At 44.7% G+C, this 18726-nt stretch overlaps 1 protein-coding gene across 6 annotated transcripts in view; it reads left to right on the top strand.

The window, feature by feature from the left end:
- Window positions 1–18005, top strand: part of FLNA (filamin A) — a 111475-nt gene extending 93470 nt beyond the window's left edge. For 3 of the 6 annotated variants that reach the window (XM_040405187.1, XM_040405186.1, XM_040405185.1), the window contains 17 exons: window positions 1069–1158; window positions 3089–3191; window positions 3300–3440; window positions 5679–5807; window positions 5884–6057; window positions 6143–6304; window positions 6407–6610; window positions 6747–6899; window positions 8155–8277; window positions 8485–8751; window positions 9052–9189; window positions 9968–10083; window positions 10954–11086; window positions 11788–11964; window positions 12077–12295; window positions 14317–14520; window positions 16878–18005. In XM_040405187.1, coding sequence (XP_040261121.1) covers window positions 1069–1158; window positions 3089–3191; window positions 3300–3440; window positions 5679–5807; window positions 5884–6057; window positions 6143–6304; window positions 6407–6610; window positions 6747–6899; window positions 8155–8277; window positions 8485–8751; window positions 9052–9189; window positions 9968–10083; window positions 10954–11086; window positions 11788–11964; window positions 12077–12295; window positions 14317–14520; window positions 16878–17065 — 2721 coding nt within the window. In that variant the 3' untranslated portion in view covers window positions 17066–18005. The remainder of the gene's footprint in view (window positions 1–1068; window positions 1159–3088; window positions 3192–3299; window positions 3441–5678; window positions 5808–5883; window positions 6058–6142; window positions 6305–6406; window positions 6611–6746; window positions 6900–8154; window positions 8278–8484; window positions 8752–9051; window positions 9190–9967; window positions 10084–10953; window positions 11087–11787; window positions 11965–12076; window positions 12296–14316; window positions 14521–16877) is intronic. The other 3 variants (XM_040405190.1, XM_040405189.1, XM_040405188.1) reach the window with 1 other exon arrangement.
- The last annotated feature ends 721 nt before the right edge of the window (window positions 18006–18726 follow it).

The raw sequence follows: 18726 nt of genomic DNA, 5'->3' as shown, positions 1-18726 counted from the left end.
TAAACCTTCAATTAGTTATGGAAATGTCGAGAACTTGATTAGAAAACGTAGTAGGACTTTACCTGGCTATACGTGTTCTATAGCTGTCGGCAGAACACTCATTTGGCCAACAGCACTTGTACAAATGGACGCTCGGTTGAGCATTCAGATTTCCTGAACAGGTAGAAAGGAGAACGCCACTGCCAGGGCACTTCTGACAACTGGTTACCTTCCCAAGAACAACAAGATTGGGCCGTAGAAATCAAATTGCCTGATCCTTATCTACCGGACCCCCCCCCCCCCTTTCATACACATCAGGTGCTTGGCCATTTCCGACAACCTTGCATGTTTCGGCTGACACTTGATATTATGATCAGCTTTAGCGTAACCCTGGTAAGATGACCCTTTTATTAGCAGCTGTCTGCCATGGCTGATAAAGGGGGTCATGAGTGTAAGACCCCCACCCCACTTTAAAGTGGTTTTCCATTCTGAGCCACTGGTGGCATATCCACATGCCCCACCTCTGGAACCCACTGCTGTCGCACCTGGCCAGGAGTGGAGATGTGGCCTTGCATGCATGAATCTCTTATTACTTTAAAGGGGTTATCCGATATCTAAAATATACCCTTCTCTTTCCCCCTCCCCCCAATCTCCAATGCCCGGGCACCTTGTATGGATTATACTTACCTGCTCCCCGGCACCCGCTTCCCTCTGGATCTCTGCATGTCCCTGTCGCTCAGATCAAAACATCTGGCGATGGGGTGAGCGACCAGCTATTAGCTGGTCGCCAGATGTTTAGATCCAAGTGGCAGCCATGCAGGGATTGGAGCAGGTGCCGGGGAGCAGGAAAGTATAATCCATACAAAAGGCATGGGGGGGGGGGGGGGGAGAGAGAGGAGATATTTTTGATATCAGATAACCACTTTTAATAGCACTTTTTAATATGACAACATATTGAAACCTACAAGTCCTCTGTATGACTATTCTAAAATCTATGACCCACTGAAGTTTTTCGTTCCATCCACCGTTGTCTTGATGAATTATTAGCTGTAGAATGTGACTAATATGTTCTTGCACCTCCCAACGCAGGCTCTGGACGGCGAGCAAATGATGCCTCAGCAGATGGCTCAGCAGCAGTTAGCCCCACCTTACGCATACCCGGGCATGCAGCAACCCTGGGTACCCTGTCTTTTAACAGTAACTGTATCATTCATGGAGGGAAAAAACATCCTGGAAGGTTGTGGGACAGGGAAGGAATTCTGGAATTCAGGACCTGCCAAACCTGCTGATAGCTCTAGCACGTAGCATTCTACTAGATGTAACCGCACTTGAGTCTTTAGGAACCTGCTCTTGAGAAATTGCAAGGGGTTGCATAGTGGTTACTGTGGGTTCTTCCTGTACGTTTAGCTGTAATGTAGTGCTTTGCTTGCATGTGCCATCACACTGACAGCACGTACCGCAGCATTAGACGCACCGCTCTGCTGGTAGAAGGCTATCGTGGCGTGAATACTTTTCTTTCCGCTTCTGGATGAATTCCAAGGAAAGTTCCTTCCCTGTATCTATTGTTCCAGAGATGGCCTTTTCCTCAATCTCCACTGGAATTAAATTTGGGGAGGGGGTGTGGGTGGGTTATGAGGGGGTTCATTTACTGGGCTCATACCTCTCTCCGCTCTGTAAATTCCAGATTTCTGCCATATCTTCCCATTTCTTTTTTTTTTTTTCACTACCAACATCTCATTAAAGTCTTTGTGATATTTCCAGCCACCACATCTTGCGTGGCAGGAAGGAGTTAACCCTTTATATCCACCCGTCCGTCTCATCCATTATTTTATTTTATTTTTTTCCCATGTGTTCCGAAAATGTGTAACTGTCTGTCTCTTGCAGAATTCATGTTTCCAGGTTTGCCAAGTTTTTGGATAAACTGACTGCAAAGACTTCCTTCATCTTGCAATTATTTGTGTGTGTTTTTAATGGTTTCAAATCCTAAATTCCATTGCTCTTTCATCAGTTTTGCATCACATAGCCGTATTTGTGGACGGGATATATCTGTGCGCCGTCACACAGCTGGGGTTCTGTACCTGGGAGGATAAGAATCTACTCCCAGTGTATAATGCAACCCCTCGGCAGACTGCAGGGAGAATAAGGCCTCATGCACACGACCGTATGTATTTTAAATACGGATGACGTCCGCGCGTGCATTCCGTATTTTTTGGAACATCTGGCCCCTAATGGAACAGTACTATCCTTGTCCGTAATGCGGACAATAATAGGACATGTTCTATTTTTCCTTTTTTTTTTTGCAGAACGGAAAATACGGAAACTGTATGCACACGGAGTACCTTCCGTTTTTCTTGCAGACCTATTGAAATGGTTCTGCATACAGTCCGCAAAAAAAAAAGCTGTGCATGAAGCCTAAACTGGAGCTGTGAGTGATAGGATGGGTCTTGAACATTTAGTTTCTTTACCTGCTTTTAAGTTCCTGGAACTAGTGTATTTTCCACACTATAAGACGCCCCTGACCATAAGACTCTACTTATTAAAGCTTCCCTGGTTTAATGAAGTGGAGAGGCCAATGTTGGTAATTAAACACACAGCACTGCTGCATACACACCTGACATACGCAGCACTGCTACATGCACAGACATAAGGTAATAGACATATGGTACGGCTTTATTCATTTTCATGCACTTCCCATCTGGTACCGACCATCTGTGACATCATGGAAGGTCCTTGCAATACTGAGCTTTCATTTCGCAGCTCAGGGAGGACCTTCTTCGGCTGTAGGCACATTCTCTTTGATGTATGTGCTGATGTGCCCTGTCTGAGCACTGTGCTTAATCATCAAGGAACCGGTTAAGGAAGTTTGGCACTGCTGGACCACCCTGGCTGCGGACTAAGACAGACATTTTAGGAAGGGGGGGGGAAGTGAGTCTTAAGTCCTGTATTTTCAGGACTATAAGACGCTTTATTTATTTTTTATGCCATGATGAACTTGCATTGGAATTTGGGTTTGTTTTGCTCCCGTTGAAGCATGTCCTCTCCACCTTCCCTTTCATGCTCTTCTCATTTTATTAAAGGTTTGCTAATTTTTTGACTCTCCTTGGTTTAGGCTACAGATCGCCCTGTAATGGGAGTGAATGGACTGGATGTTGCAGGATTGAGACCATTTGACCTGGTTATTCCCTTCACTATCAAAAAAGGAGAGATCACAGGTGAATGTTTGCCGTATTGCTGTTTGCATGGGTTATTTAATTTCTATATCTCTTGGGGACTCGGTCTGTAAACTCTCAACTCATACCATATTGTTCACATTGATGTAGGAGAAGTCCGTATGCCTTCTGGGAAAGTGGCCAAACCTGACATCACAGATAACAAAGATGGAACAGTCACGGTCAGATATGCTCCTACAGAAGCTGGCCTTCATGAGATGGACATCAAGTATGATGGCATGCACATACCAGGTAGGTCTTCAGTTCTAGACGTGGATTGAAGTTATTCTGAACATTAGTGTATGTAAGGGCTCTGGTGGCTGGTCAACCTTCCTTATAAAAACTTAAATGGGTTATCCCATGATTGATGTAAAAACTGAAAATTAGACGTTCTATAGTACATGACTATTTCTAAAATGGCTAGAACCAGCCCTGTACCTCACATGGATCCAAAGCTTTCCCCATTCATTGCTCCAATTGCTCTGCTAGATTTATTTCAAACTGGCAGCTCAGGGGGTGTGACCTGTCATAGCTTCTGGCAGAAAATACAGCTGGTGGCAGTTGAAGGGTGGCACTGACCACGTGCATCCACCACAGATGAGAAAAGAACAAACAGCAGGAGGCGCTATACTGAGATTGTTGAGTAACTCAGTGGCTATGCGAAGTTTTTAATTGCATGCATTTACAAATGTATTCAGATTGAGAAATGAGGAAAAAAATTACATAAGTGATATCTTGAACCTCCAGTGTGTGTTCAGAAGGCTTTAACAGGTCACTTAAACCCATGTGGCACTGCTCAAAGATTGCTTGGGATTGAATGATGTCCTAATGGAATGTTTCCGGTAACTGACGTAGGGAATCTAAACATCCTTAAAGTGTACCTATTTAAAAAAAAAAAAAAGTTTGCCTAATGCCCGTGCTTCTTTATACAATCTGTGAAGGAACAGGTCTTTTTTTGGGCTTTCCTAATGTCTTTCAGCCGTATTATTCCCTGTTTTAGCTGCACTGCTAGATGTATTTCTCTCAGAAGCAGGTGTCATTTCCCTTCTGTGAAGTCCGCCAGCACTGTACTGCTGTGACTATCTTGCCTTTTTACTTCCCACTATGTTTTCAGCTTCAGCGCTCACCGAACAGATGGAGAGGGGGTAATCACACCTGGGCCTCATGCACACGACCATATGTATTTTGTGGTCCGCAAAAAATACGCATGACGTCGTGTGCATTCCGTATTTTGCGGAACGGAACAGCTGGCTCCTAATAGAACAGTACTATCCTTGTCCGTAATGCAGACAATAATAGGACATGTTCAACTTTTTTGCGGATTGGAATGCACCCTGAGTACCTTCTGTTGTGTTGGGTTTTTTTTTTGGACCCATTGACCTGAATGGTTCCACTACAGTCCGCAAGAAAACGGAACAGACATGGAATAAAAATGCTTGAGGCCTTACAGAAAGGACTGAGGCTCTTCGGGAGTCTGATAAAAGAACTGCTTCTGACCTCTGCTAGCTTTGACATGTGCCCATTTCCTGTGAGGCTACTTTCACACTCTCATTTTGGGCAGATCAGTCATGGATCTGCAAAAACGGATCTGTTACAATAATGCAACCGCATGCATCTGTCATGAACTGATCCGTTTGTATTCTCTCTAACATAGCCAAGATAGATCCGTCATGAACTCCATTGAAAGTCAATGGGAGACTGATCCGTTTTCTATTGTCAGAAAACTGATCCGTCCCCATTCACTTGCATTGTGGTCATGCCGGATCACGTTTGGCTCAGTTTTGTCAAGCGGACAGCAGAACGCTGCAGGCAGTGTTTTGGTGTTGGCCTCCAGAGCGGAATGGTGACTGATCGGAGGCAAACTGATGCATTCTGAGCGGATTCTTTTCCACTCAGAATGCATTAGGGCAAAACTGATCGGTTTTGGACTGTTTGAGAGCCCATGACGGAACTCAGAAACTGAAAGCCAAAATGCGAGTGTGAAAGTAGCCTCAGCCATCTTCTGTGTTTACTAGGGACAGATCTTGCCTGACAGCAGTGGGCTGCAAATTAGGTGGAAGTGAGTGGCGAAGGTGATTGCCACACAAACATAACATGCTAAACTGTATTGATGGTGATCAGATCTTGTCACCCTAAACCAGTGATGGCGAACCTATGGCACGGGTGCCAGAGGCGGCACTTAGAGCTCTCTCTGTGGGCACCCGCACCCTGGAAAAAGTCTATGGTGTACCAATATACTCTGGACTTTACCAGCCATTCATCAGAGCTGGGCACACTATGAACAGCATGGACAGCACATTGAATGTAGCCAGGTCATTATACTTAAATTATAAAGTACATGGAAAATATACTATACTGGACTGGAGTATTCCGGTTACATTGCCATGTTGGCACTTTGCGATAAATAAGTGGCTTTTGGGCTGCAGTTTGGGCACCCGGTCTCTAACAGGTTCGCCATCACTGCCCTAAACCATTTAATTTGCTTTTCAGGAAGCCCCCTGCAGTTCTACGTGGATTACGTCAACAGTGGCCATGTTACCGCCTACGGCCCGGGATTGATACATGGCACAGTGAATAAGCCTGCGGTGTTCACAGTGAATACCAAAGATGCTGGTGAAGGTGAGTACCTGGAGATGACTATATAAGGGGTGAAAATGTGTCTTACAGAGGTTTCACAAGTGTTATTTGCACATAGGTGGTTTGTCACTGGCCATCGAAGGTCCTTCCAAGGCCGACATCAGTTGCACAGACAACCAGGATGGAACATGTACCGTGTCCTATCTTCCCGTCCTCCCTGGAGACTATAACATCCTTGTTAAATATAACAACAAGCATATCCCCGGCAGCCCTTTTGTTGCCAAAATCACTGGTAGGTGTTCATTTAATGAAACTTTAAGCCACATTGAGATTAGAATTTGAGGTTCACTGTTGTAAATTATTTTTTTCCCCCTTAGGTGATGACACCATGCGCATGTCCCAGCTCAAGGTTGGTTCTGCTGCTGATATCCCACTCAATATCACTGAGACTGATATAAGTCAACTGACTGCTACTGTGACCTCTCCTTCTGGAAGGGAAGAACCATGTCTTCTCAAGAGGCTCCGCAATGGACACATAGGCAAGTCTTGGATCTGGCAGATTTTTTTTATTTTTTTAACTTTTTAAGATCAGCTTTATGGTTGTGCCTTGTTTTCACCCCTTTTGCTTTATTTACCTGTAGGGATATCTTTTGTGCCGAAGGAGACTGGAGAACACCTTGTTAGCATCAAGAAACATGGCCATCATATCCCCAATAGTCCCATCACTGTAATGATCAGCCAGTCAGAGATCGGTGATGCAAGTCGCGTGATTGTCTCTGGCAAGGGCCTAACTGAAGGAAGAACATTTGAGCCGGCGGAGTTCATCATTGATACGAGAGAAGCAGGTGAGAACCAACAAGTCTTTACAACTGAACGCTAAAATTGTAAGTTGCCAAAAACTTTAATTGCAAATTGTTTTCTTTTAAAATCATAGGAAAACTGTTCGAAACTGACCAGTCTTCTGCTGACTTCTTGTTACAGGTTATGGAGGTCTTAGCCTTTCCATTGAGGGTCCCAGTAAAGTAGATATCAACACAGAAGACTTAGAAGATGGAACGTGCAAAGTAACGTACTGTCCGACTGAGCCTGGAAACTATATCATCAACATAAAGTTTGCTGACCAGCATGTGCCAGGTATCTTGTACATACAGTATAAAGGTGAAGGGGTTGGCTGGTTTCCTATATTGATGACTTATCCTCAGGATAGGTTGTCAATATGTCGGCGGGGGTCCAGCTGCCAGCACCCCCGGCAGTCAGCTGTTTGAGTGCTGCATTTTCTTTGCTGTTTATTTGCTTGACATTGCAGGTGTGATTGCAGATCCTCCATCCCATTCACTTCAATGGGAAGGAGCAGTTACACTCAGTCTGCGCCTTCCCACTAAAGTGAATGGAAGAGTTGCAATTACAGCTGCTTGCTTCTACAATGTTGATTGCATTCTCTTCAAAGAGCTGATCTGCAGGGGGGGCCAGTAGTCAGAGCCCCACCAATCTGATATTGATGACCGAGGTCAGCAGTGTAGGAAACCGGCTAACCTACTAAAGACTATGCACACCTTTGTGGACAATTTTATTTTTTATTGCATTGTACTCCTTTTAGAGCTAAAAAAATAGTTTAATTGGTTCTTACTAAAGATATGGAGTCTTTTTGTGTACAGAGCAGAGATTCTCTAGTAGCAGCCTGTGGATTTTCTTTTTTCTGTCAGTTGGGGAGCTGACTGCTCCTTATCTCTGCTCTCTGACCTTATAATCACTCATTAGAGCCCAGGTCTTATCTTACTTAAGCCACATTCTTATCAGGGTTTATGACCTCAGTAGTTTAGAGAAGGTTTATTAGACTACCAGCACAAGTGAAAATACCAGTCACACAGCTAGAAAAACAGTTAACCCTTTGTGAATGGCTCAATATAAAAAAAAGGCTAAATGAAAAAATTATTTTTTTAGCCAAAAAAGAGTAACCTGCAATAAAAAATAAAAATATTGCCTCTGAAGGTATACAACCTTTTTAAGGGGCAGTTTTATGAAGACTGGTTGATAGGAAAGTCTTAAACCTGCCGATTCTGAGTGAAATGCTCCAAACTTGCATTGGCACATCTTGGGCTGCCTTAAAGCCAGCAAATGACATGTATGGCAGCTATAAACGCCACAAAACGAAGATTGTCTTTACTATGAATGGACGACATGTTCCTCTTTCTGCTGCCACGATCTGTTTGGCTTCCATCATCCTAAAAGATTGACTGATCTTATACCCTGCTCTGATGCAGAACACTCCCTTGGGAGGTTCCTTAGAGCAAAAGTGATTTCTCTACAGTGATGGATTAAATGATCAAGATGCGATAATTGACCTTGACTTGAGAGACTAGTTGTAATGCCTTGTCATTATTTTCTGTAGGTAGTGCATTCTGTGTCAAAGTCACAGGAGAAGGAAGGATGAAGGAGAGCATCACTCGTAGAAGAACGGCACCATCTGTGGCAAATATTGGAAGTCAGTGTGATCTTAGCCTGAAAATACCTGGTAAGTAAAGTGGCGTCATTGTATAGGTGGTGTGTGTGTGTGTGTGTGTGTATAAGCTTTTTGATTAGATTGTGAATGCTGATACATTTGTAGGATACTCTGCATTCCTAAATCTCCCTTAGATCTGCTGTTACTCTTTGATAACACTCATATATATATATATATATATATATATATATATATTAAGATGCTCTTTCTGTTTGACAGAAATCAGCATTCATGACATGACTGCTCAGGTCACAAGTCCATCTGGCAAGGTTCATGACGCAGAAATAATGGAAGGCGAAAACAACACTTACTGCATCCGATTTGTCCCTACTGAAATGGGCGTTCACACAGTCAGTGTCAAGTACAAGGGGCAGCATGTTCCTGGAAGTCCTTTCCAGTTCACCGTAGGACCCTTGGGTGAAGGTGGTGCACATAAAGTCCGAGCTGGTGGACCAGGCCTGGAGAGAGCAGAGGTTGGAACTCCAGGTACAGTGTGACGAAAGCGTCAGGGATTAAGGAGTATACTTTGGCATATAGATTATCAGCCTGCAGTATCTAAGTGGAACCTACAGGAGGCTCCACAAAAATGGAATTCAAATACAAGCCGTTGACTCTACTTCTGTTTCTCCTTAGCACCTGGTTACAAGCTGCTGCTTTAATACCTCTGCATAGTCACCATTTGTGTATCCCAGAAATTTCCTTTTTTGTAAAAAAAAAATGTATTTCCTTAAATTTCAACTAATTTGATTACATTTAATGTTTTTGGGGTTGTTTTTTTTTTTTTAGCTGAGTTCAGTATTTGGACAAGAGAGGCTGGTGCTGGAGGTCTATCCATCGCAGTGGAGGGTCCAAGCAAAGCGGAAATTGCTTTTGAGGATCGGAAAGATGGCTCATGTGGCGTGTCCTACATCGTTCAGGAGCCCGGTAGGTTACGTCTCCTGTAGAGGTGGTTTTGTGGAGATGGAATAAACCTGTCAGTCTATTCATTATGGAGTGTCAAGCTTGGTATCTCATCAGGCTTCATCCTTGCTCTCTAAGCCTTCTCCTCAGCCTAAAAGCTTGTGATTGAAGGGTTTGTCCAGTTTCCAATATTGATGACCCATCCTCAGGCTAGGTCATCCATATCAGATCGGCAGCGGGCCAACTTCCCGCACCCTCACGATGAACCGTTTGAAAAGACTGCAGCGCTCGTATGAGCACCGCGTTCTCTTCACGGTTTTCAGCTGCAATGCTGACAGCAAGCAGGTAAGTGGTGTAATTACAGCTTCTCCATCGAATGGGAAGGAGCAGTTGTAGTTACTCTGTCCCATGCAAATTAGCTGTAAATTTTAGTGCTCACTGGTGCATTGCCGATGGCCACCAGGTAAACTGTGAAGAGAACATGGCACCCATACGAGTGATATTGATGACCTAGACAAGTGATGGCTAACCTCTGGCACTCCAGCTGTGGTGAACTACGACTCCCAGCATGCTCCATTCATTTCTGTGGAGTTCTGAGAACAGTCAAGCAAGTGTACATCTTGGGAGTTTTATTTAGTCATCACAGACCTAGACAGAGGATAAGGTTATCAATATTGGAAACTGGACAACCCCTTTAAATCTCCATGTTCCAGCATGTTCTGCTAGATAATTCATAAAAAAAATGATCAAGAGCCTTTGGTGAAGAACATCCTACTAAATCTAATTTATTTGCTTGTTTCAGGGGATTATGAAGTCTCCGTCAAGTTCAATGATGAGCACATCCCAGACAGTCCATTTATTGTTCCAGTGGGTTCTACATCAGACGACGCTCGCCGACTCACTGTTTCTAGTCTTCAGGTGAGGCACTGGGAAAAACCATAGCCCTTACTGGTTGGGCAGAGAATCTGTTTCCTGAGCAGCTGTCAAGACCCACCCCCCCAACCTTTCATTATCTCAGACCAGCTCAGTGCAGAGGTGGACGTTTGCCTTGACATTGACTTGGTTTCGTCTAGTAGAACTCTTCTAGTAAAACTAGATATTGCTCAATCATGGACCACTTGTGGTCCTAGGTAGCGTATCATCCACTAGTTGTCCACTTACTATTGGCAGATGCAGTAGAGCTGCTGCCATTTACTTGGCGTAATTAGATTTTGCTTCCGTAGAATTTCTCCAGTCAGTAGGACCAGTGTGCCCAGTGCTCCCCTTCCTACAGCAGGTTCCCAGCTGACTCAGGAGGCTCTCCATGTGTTTTTCTCGTGTCTTTCTTAAAGGCTTTTAACAGGAAGCAAATCTGGACATCAAACCTGCCAGTGTTTAAAGAGGGAGAGGAAAATGGATCTGAACCCTGGCTTTGGCTTACTGTCGCATCGCTGAAGGCTCTCGCTTCTCTTTGGGCTGCTTTTTTTTTTTTTGTCATTTTCTTTGCATCTCGTTTCTGCAAACCATTTCATCAGCTACCTGGAGTGCATCTGCATGGATGACTGAGCCACCATCATTGCACTTGACAGCTGTCAGAAGCCTCTTTATTGCTGCTCACCACCAATGGTAAATGAGTGGATTCAGTCAGTCATCTCTCCTGATACATTACAGTATGCCACCGCCAGGTTCTCCTTCATAAGCATCCTCACCCTCTTTAAACCGGAGCGGGACAGGTAGGTGATCTGCGCGGGGATGGATGTTTGAACATAATGTCTCGTTGCCGTGTTTCTAAACTCTTTGTGCTTTTAGGAGTCAGGGTTAAAGGTCAACCAGCCAGCCTCTTTTGCAGTAAGTCTTAATGGTGCCAAAGGGGTTATCGATGCCAAAGTGCACAGCCCTTCAGGGGCATTGGAGGAATGCTTTGTGACAGAAATTGATGAAGGTGAGTCTGGTGAAACATGGGGGGGGGTTCAGTAGTAAGTCAGCGCAACTGGCTTTTTTTTTTGCGACAGGGTGCTTTAGTGCTTCCATGGGGTTCTGCACCTTCGGAGTACGTCCCCGCCCCGCATTATGGGCCTGTGTCTGTGATGGTGTGCACACTGCCGGTGCCCGTATATAGGGAACCCACTGTTTGCAGGGCAACGGCTGTGTGCATGAGCCCTAAGTTGTAATTCATTCATTTAAATTCTTGCTCATTCTGTGCTTTTGAAGTTGAGGAGGCGGTCCTGTCGGTGACTGACAGATCTCTGTATACACAGTCATAGCGGGAAGGCTGTCAGTCACTGACTGGAGCGCCTCCTGGACTTCAGTCACTGACGGGAGCGCCGATTTCAGGAGCGATTTTTGTAGATGTCGGACTATTTGGCACCATCACACTGCAGTGAGCTTGATTGCAGCCTAGAACGTGTGACTTGCACGAGGCCGTTGCTGTGATAAATGTCTACTCAGGGTTCTTGGCATAAAAGGATGCACTGTATCATTAATTTTTTTAAATCTTTTTTACAGTATACTGGTGTAGTGTTTAGTACAAGTAAACCAAGTGACTCTTTAAACAAGTTCTTTAATATAAATTTCCTGTATTTTGTACTTGAACAATATATGAAGACGAAATATACAAGCCTTAACTTTTAGACTTTTTTTCAGATAAATATGCTGTACGCTTCATTCCTCGCGAGAACGGCTTGTATCTGGTTGATGTTAAATTCAATGGTTCCCACATCCCTGGCAGTCCATTTAAAGTTCGTGTTGGAGAGCCAGGGCAAGCTGGAGATCCAGGAATGGTGTCGGCATATGGAGCTGGATTAGAAGGTGGCACCACTGGTAAGTCCTGGACCTAATGCCCAATTACCGCAAGGTGAATAATCCCCTGTTCTCTACTGGAGTAGAGAAAATCCAGCAGTGCACATTTTAAATTTTAGTTTTTCGTCCCCAGGAAATCCTGCAGAGTTTATAGTGAACACCACAAAAGCGGGAGCTGGAGCTCTGACTGTGACAATCGATGGACCATCCAAAGTCAAAATGGATTGCCAAGAGTGTGCAGAGGGCTACAAAGTCACTTACACACCCATGGCTCCTGGTAGCTACCTGATCTCCATAAAATATGGTGGACCTTATCATATTGTTGGAAGTCCATTCAAAGCAAAAGTTACTGGTACGTCCTATGTAACAGCTGTTATCCTAGAGGTTAATTGCGTTTGACTGTCTACTATTCTTCCTGACTCTCCCGTACGCGTGTGCTCTGCTTGGCCAAGCGATGGTATACTGCTGCTTGCCAGACATGTCTAGCAGTGATTTATTTCTCTAAAAACTAAGGGATCAGTGAAGCATAAAGATAATGGCTAACAAGTGTTCATAGGAACGCTCATTAGCGATTATGAACGAGCGAAACGCCAGTTCATGAGGTAATCTGATCGTGCGCACACAAATCTTCGTAAACACTATCTGCTGTTGGGAAATGAGTCAGTATGGGGAAGAATGATGGCATTAGTGATCGCTCCTTCCCATACTCTGGAGGAGATCGCTGCATGTAAATGGACCGGTCTCCTTCACCAGTGAGCCGCAGATTGTCTGATAGGAACACTCCCTTCCCGATCATCTGCTGCGCTGTCGTCCTGTGTAAAGGGACTTTTACTCTACATCGGGACAATTGTCAGGAATAAATGTTCCTGTAAGCATTTGTTCCTAAAAAGCTAAGGTTCTGGTGATCGCCCCACAGATGAGCAAACGCTCATTTGTGGCAGTACATTGCCCTGTCTATATGGGATGTGCTGCTGACATTATGCAAACTGAATCGGGGACAAATGATCCATATTGCGATTGTTGATCTCCTGTTCTCTTTGCATTGGGCTGTATTAAAGGCACACATAGGCCTGTGTAATGGTCGGCTTTACTAACCATCTGTTGTCGGTGAGAGCCGGGAGGTCTTTACCGTTCCCCAGCTGACCAATGGATTGCTTTTGTTTTAATCCCTTTAACATCCACCATACATGTAGGGCGGGTGTGTAAATTGCAGACATTTAGCTGTGGTCAAATGTCACCACGGCATCTGAGAGCAGCAGACCCGGGAGCGCAGCACTGAGATCAAGGAAGGTGTTCCTTAGGCCTCATGCACACGACCGTTGTTTTGGTCCGCATCCGGGCTGCAGTTTTTGCGGCTTGGATGCGGACCCATTCATTTCAACGGGGCCGTAAAAGATGCGGACAGCACTGTGTGCTGTCCGCATCCATTGCTCCGCAAAAAAAATATAACCTGTCCTATTCTTGTCCGTTTTGCGGACAAGAATAGGCAGTTATATCAATGGCTGTTTGTGCAGTTCAGCAAACTGCGGAACGCACACGGGCGCCATCCGTGATTTGCGGACTGCAAAACACACAAAGGGTCGTGTGCATGAGGCCTTAGTCTTGTACAGGCTCAAGCCTATTACCACCATCACAGGTATTTCCCAAAGCAGGTCTGCAGGTGGCAGCACTGCAGTGGAATATACTGCATTTTCTATACAGCAATGCATTAAATCCCATAACTGCATGTTTAGGTCCCCTAGCTAAAAACTTTTTTTTTTTTTATCACCCCTCCCCACTTCCCTAAAATAAATAACTAAGGCACATAAGCATTGCCATTTACCAAAACTCCTGTACTATTGAAATATAAAACTACCGTATTTATCACAAAGGGCATAACTCTCATCAAGTGATCAGAAAGTCATAAAAACACCCCAAAATGGTATTAATGTACAGATTGTCTCATGAAAAAAATTAGCCCTCTCCCATCAAAATGTTGATGACATAGGGAATGCTGTAAAAACAAATCCATAAAACTGGTGGGAATTTTTATTTTTTTTCCCCCTCCCCCAATTCCATTCCATTTGGATGTTTATTATTTTTTTCCCCGCTACATTGTACGCAACAGTAAATGGTGCTATTAGAAAGTACAACTTGTCTTGCAAAAAAATCAAGTAATCATCTATGTGAATGGAAAAAATAAAGTTATGGCTCCAGGAAGGCTGGGAGTGTAAAAAAAAAAGGAAAACGCTGTGTCCTCAAAGGGTTAAACCCCAAGACCTGGCCATGTGCCTGGTTTCTTATTTGGGAACGTTTGGATAATCTGGTGCTCAGACCTAATCCATATGGTAAGACTCTTGGCCCCCAGCCTGTAACCGTTCTTTCTTCTTCTAGGGCCTCGCCTGGTGACGAGCCACAGTCTCCACGAGTCGTCCTCAGTCTTTGTAGATTCTGTTACAAGAACGGAGGCCTTCACACAGCAAGGAGCCCTTCCGAAGGTGTCGTCAGATGCAAGCAAAGTAGTGGCCAAAGGTCTTGGTTTGAACAAAGCCTTTGTCGGCCAGAAGAATTCCTTCACCGTAGACTGCAGCAAAGCCGGTGAGTTCCCTGCAGTCCGGTGACTTTATCGGCACCGCGTGAGGCACATTTTATAGAACCTCATCCAGATTATTGGGTGCATTTCCATAGAGCTGTAGACTGACGGGCAGCAGATACGTGGGTATAGAACTGCTAGAACGTGCCGCCAACTTGTCACGTCTCCCTTCTGGAAAAGGCATTTGACAGCTCGGTGCCGTCTTCATCTGAAAGGTGTCTCTTCCAGCATATGTTGTATGACAGGAGGCGTTGTCCATATGCTCCATAAATATTTTCTGTACAATTTTTATACCAGCAGAAAACGGTGAAGGGAATTTATCATGGACCAGTCTATGATGTCCCTGCGCTGCCGGAGGATGCGTCTAATTTATGATGGGGTGCTTCCTCCCACAGTCCATGTGCATGTAGCCTTATGGTTCTGTTAGGTCCTGCTGAGGTGTCGGGTGCTTTGCTGTAAAATATAGCCTTCCAGGTCATCTTATTTGTACCTATGTAACAGGTCAGTCCGTTTCATGTGCGCTTGGCAGCTGGAGGCATCTGTGTTGGTCCCATGTTCATATGTGCCCGCATTGCTGAGAGTTTTAATATATACAAATAAGCCTCTAGGAGCAATGGGGGTGTTGCCATTACTCCTAGAGGCTCAGCTCTTTGCAGCTGCTGCGCCCTCTTCATTGACTTTAGGATAGGTCAGGACCAGGCGTGATCACATTGACAGGACCAGGCACTTTAAAAGTGCAGAGGGCTCAGCAGTTGCAGAGCCTCTAGGTGTAAAGGTAACGCCCCCATTGCTCCTAGGAGCTAATTTGCATATAATATAACATCATTTTTCTCAGCAATGTGGGCACATATGAACATGGGACCAACAGAGATGTCTTCAGCTGCCAAGAACACATGTAACAGGTCAGCCAGTGTCATGGGTACAAAACTGCTGACAGATGCAACACAAAGTCCTAAAAGTGCCTTTGCACACGTGAACCCATTTTTGGTGGCATATCCTAGTGATAGGTCATTGTCTGTCAGGTACTAGTCCTGGATGTAGGACCTGTACCCATCTATCAGTCCAAAAGAAGTGACTAGAGAGGTGGCTGTGCTCAAAGCACTCTCCGTTTTCTATGGGACTCATAAAAACAGCGTTGACTAACTCGCAAAGAAATGGAGAGCATGCTGCGCATGTACAATATAAGCTCATTAACTTTTAGGCCCCTTGCAGACAAGCGTGTCCGGATGCGTTCCGTGAAAAATGCACTTTTTTGCAGGCAAAGTCCTTCAGTTTTGCCTGCGATCGTGTTCAGTTTTTATTGCGCTGGTGCAATGTGTTTTGCACGGGTGTGAAAAAACGGAATGTATACAAACATCTCTTCACAACCATCCGTGAAAAACGCATCGCATCCGAACTTGCTTGTGGATGCAAATTTTTTTAATTTTATTTTTTTTTCTCTCCACGCAGCGCCATTCACTTCTATGGGGCCAGCGTTGCGTGAAAATCGCAGAATATAGAACATGCTGAAAACCAACGCATGCGTACTGACCCCCCATTGAAATGAATGGGTCCGGATTCCGTGCGGGCGCAATGCGTTCGCATCACACGTTGCACCCGCACGGAATACTCGCTAATCTGCAAGGGGCCCATTTTAGAAATGGGTGCGGGTCTCGCCTCTGAGTTGGTGGCCATCCTAGCGATTATGCTATTAAAGTCCCAGATAAAACAACCCCTTTAAAGGTGTTTTATACTTTTTGTACCTGCAGCTTAGTCACTTTAGGCTTTAAACCCAATACCTCTTACATCTGAGGATTTGCTACAATTGATTCCCCTGTGAAATGAATAAGCCGCCATCTTCTGTTCTGTCATGTATCTGTTCGGAGGACTGTGCAGACTTCTTATGATTGTAGCAGAACCTCAGCTGTGAGAAGTGCGTCCACTTCCAGAGCTCTGGAAATCGACACAACTTTTTGTGCAGGACAATGAGCGAAGAATTAAAGCGCAGCCAATAACTTTTTGGACCCACAAATGAAGACCACTTGTAAAGTCTTCTCCTCTTGCCTGGTTTTATAATCCACTGTAAAATCCACCGCTATTTCCTTCCCATGTCAACTTGGCATAAGGGCTCATGCACACGACCGTATGCATCTTGTGGTCCGCAAAAAAATAAATCTGTTACATCTGTTTTGTCTTTTTTGTGTGGAGCGGACATATGGAATGCCCACGGGGTCATTTCCATATGTAATAAATGGTTCTACATACGGCCCTGCGGACATAAAATACGTTCATGTACACGTATTTACTTGCATAGTAGCCTGACCCCCGATTGGGGGGGGGAAGGAATGGGCATCCTCCTGACATTGTTCCTCTGTTTTCCTAGGTAATAACATGCTGCTTGTCGGGGTTCACGGACCAAAGACCCCATGTGAAGAAATTGTAGTGAAGCATCTTGGAAACCGGTTGTACAGTGTTACGTACCTCCTGAAGGACAAGGGGGATTACATCCTGGTCGTCAAGTGGGGAGACGAGCACATTCCAGGCAGCCCTTACCACGTGTCTGTGCCTTAAACCGCCACGTCGTTCGCCCTTGTCCTGATCCTAAACCTCCTTACCCTCTGTGTGCGTGTCTAATGTACAGTCTCCCTACTCCCAACAGCCCCCCCCTTCCCAATGTGACAGGTTGGCTCGGGTTTGTGTGTGAGGGGGGGGGTTAAAATTTGCTTAGCTGGTTCCAAGTTGCAGTGACCATATTAACCCCTGTGGCACTGAAGGGGCACGGTGTCGGTGGGTGCATCTGGTCATATTATGGGGAAGAGGGGATGCTCAGACATGTAGGAGCGCAGCCCTGGGGTGAAATTGACACTTATTTTATAATCCTTTTGCGGCGGCTGCTATAAAACAATTGCTCTAGGTCTATCCCTTGCCCTCGAAGGGCTGCTTTTATATGCCACATGCTCCCGTGTGCTGTTCTGTCCCCTGTACTTGTTTACATTTCTTTCGTAATCCTGTCGTAAGGCATAAGGGATCTCCGAGATGGCAATAGATGTCTTATGGGAGGGCAGGAGACCTAATGGAGCAGCCTGTAAATCCCGTAAAAAAAAATCTATTTTGGTGCAATGGATTAAACATAAAAAAACCTACTAAACATTTAAAGCAACCACTACCTGTAAGAATCCGGAAGTTTGTGCAGGCCCAATTCATCCACCTTCATTTTTTTTATTTTTTTGCAGCAGAATATTTAGGTGGGGGTCCCGACTTGCCCTTCCACCCCCACCCTCCTTAGTGTTATACTGTATGTATGTTTCAGTGTCGTCATAAGATTGGGTTACTTCTGAGAAGATACTTCATTGGGCTGATAAGCTGGTTCACCTTCCAAAGGTCAATCCCAATTGGATTGCTTCCAGTTAACCAAATCTTGTCCTTTTTCTAAAGGTTTTTTGTTTTTTTTTGTGCACGACTACAGTACTTTGCTCTTAACGATAACAATAAAATTCTGCTTTTAATCTTCTTTTGGGCTTACTTTTATTTTTTTGTGTGAATGAAGTGATATCTCATTCTCTGTAATAATCTGAGGGGCCTACGTGAGCGGAAATGGAGGGAGAAGGGAAATGTTTCCTAGAAGAGAAAAAAGCAATGTGAAAGGCGCTCTCTCCATGTGTTGTCTGATTGCAGCTCAGCTGCCTTTACTTGAATGGGGCTCATCTGCAGTACCAGAAACAGACACAAGGTGAATTTTCGAATCTGGAACATGCAGTTTTTATTTTATTTTATTATTTTTTTTTTTGTCCGCTTTGAGACTAGTGAGTTGCATACGGCAGACTCTAAGCGAGGCACCCATTCTGACCTCCCAGCACTGCCGGGGTCACATAGCATCCTAAATCAATATAATGCTATGTAACCCTTACAGTTCTGGAATGTATTGACAGCATTATGTCAGTGTTATGCAATACATTCGAGACCTCTAAGGGTTACATAGCATCATAAATCAATATAATGCTATGCGACCCTGGCAGTGCTGGGAGGTCAGGACGGGAGCTGCCGCATACTTGCGCTGCAGAGTGTGGAACTCGCTTGTCTGAAAGCGGCCTTTCTGTAGAAACACTTGCCTGCCTACAATACCATTTTTTTTAAAAATACATATTTGCACATTTTTGGTGCATTAGCACAACCAGATCCATCGCTTATTGTTACGGTGCACTGAATAAAACTTTCATTGTGGAGCACATCTT

Source organism: Bufo bufo, chromosome 8, assembly GCF_905171765.1.
Source record: "Bufo bufo chromosome 8, aBufBuf1.1, whole genome shotgun sequence".
Classification (NCBI taxonomy): Eukaryota; Metazoa; Chordata; class Amphibia; order Anura; family Bufonidae; genus Bufo; species Bufo bufo.
Note: the sequence above shows the minus strand (reverse complement) of the source record. Positions and strands in the feature narration are given on the sequence as shown.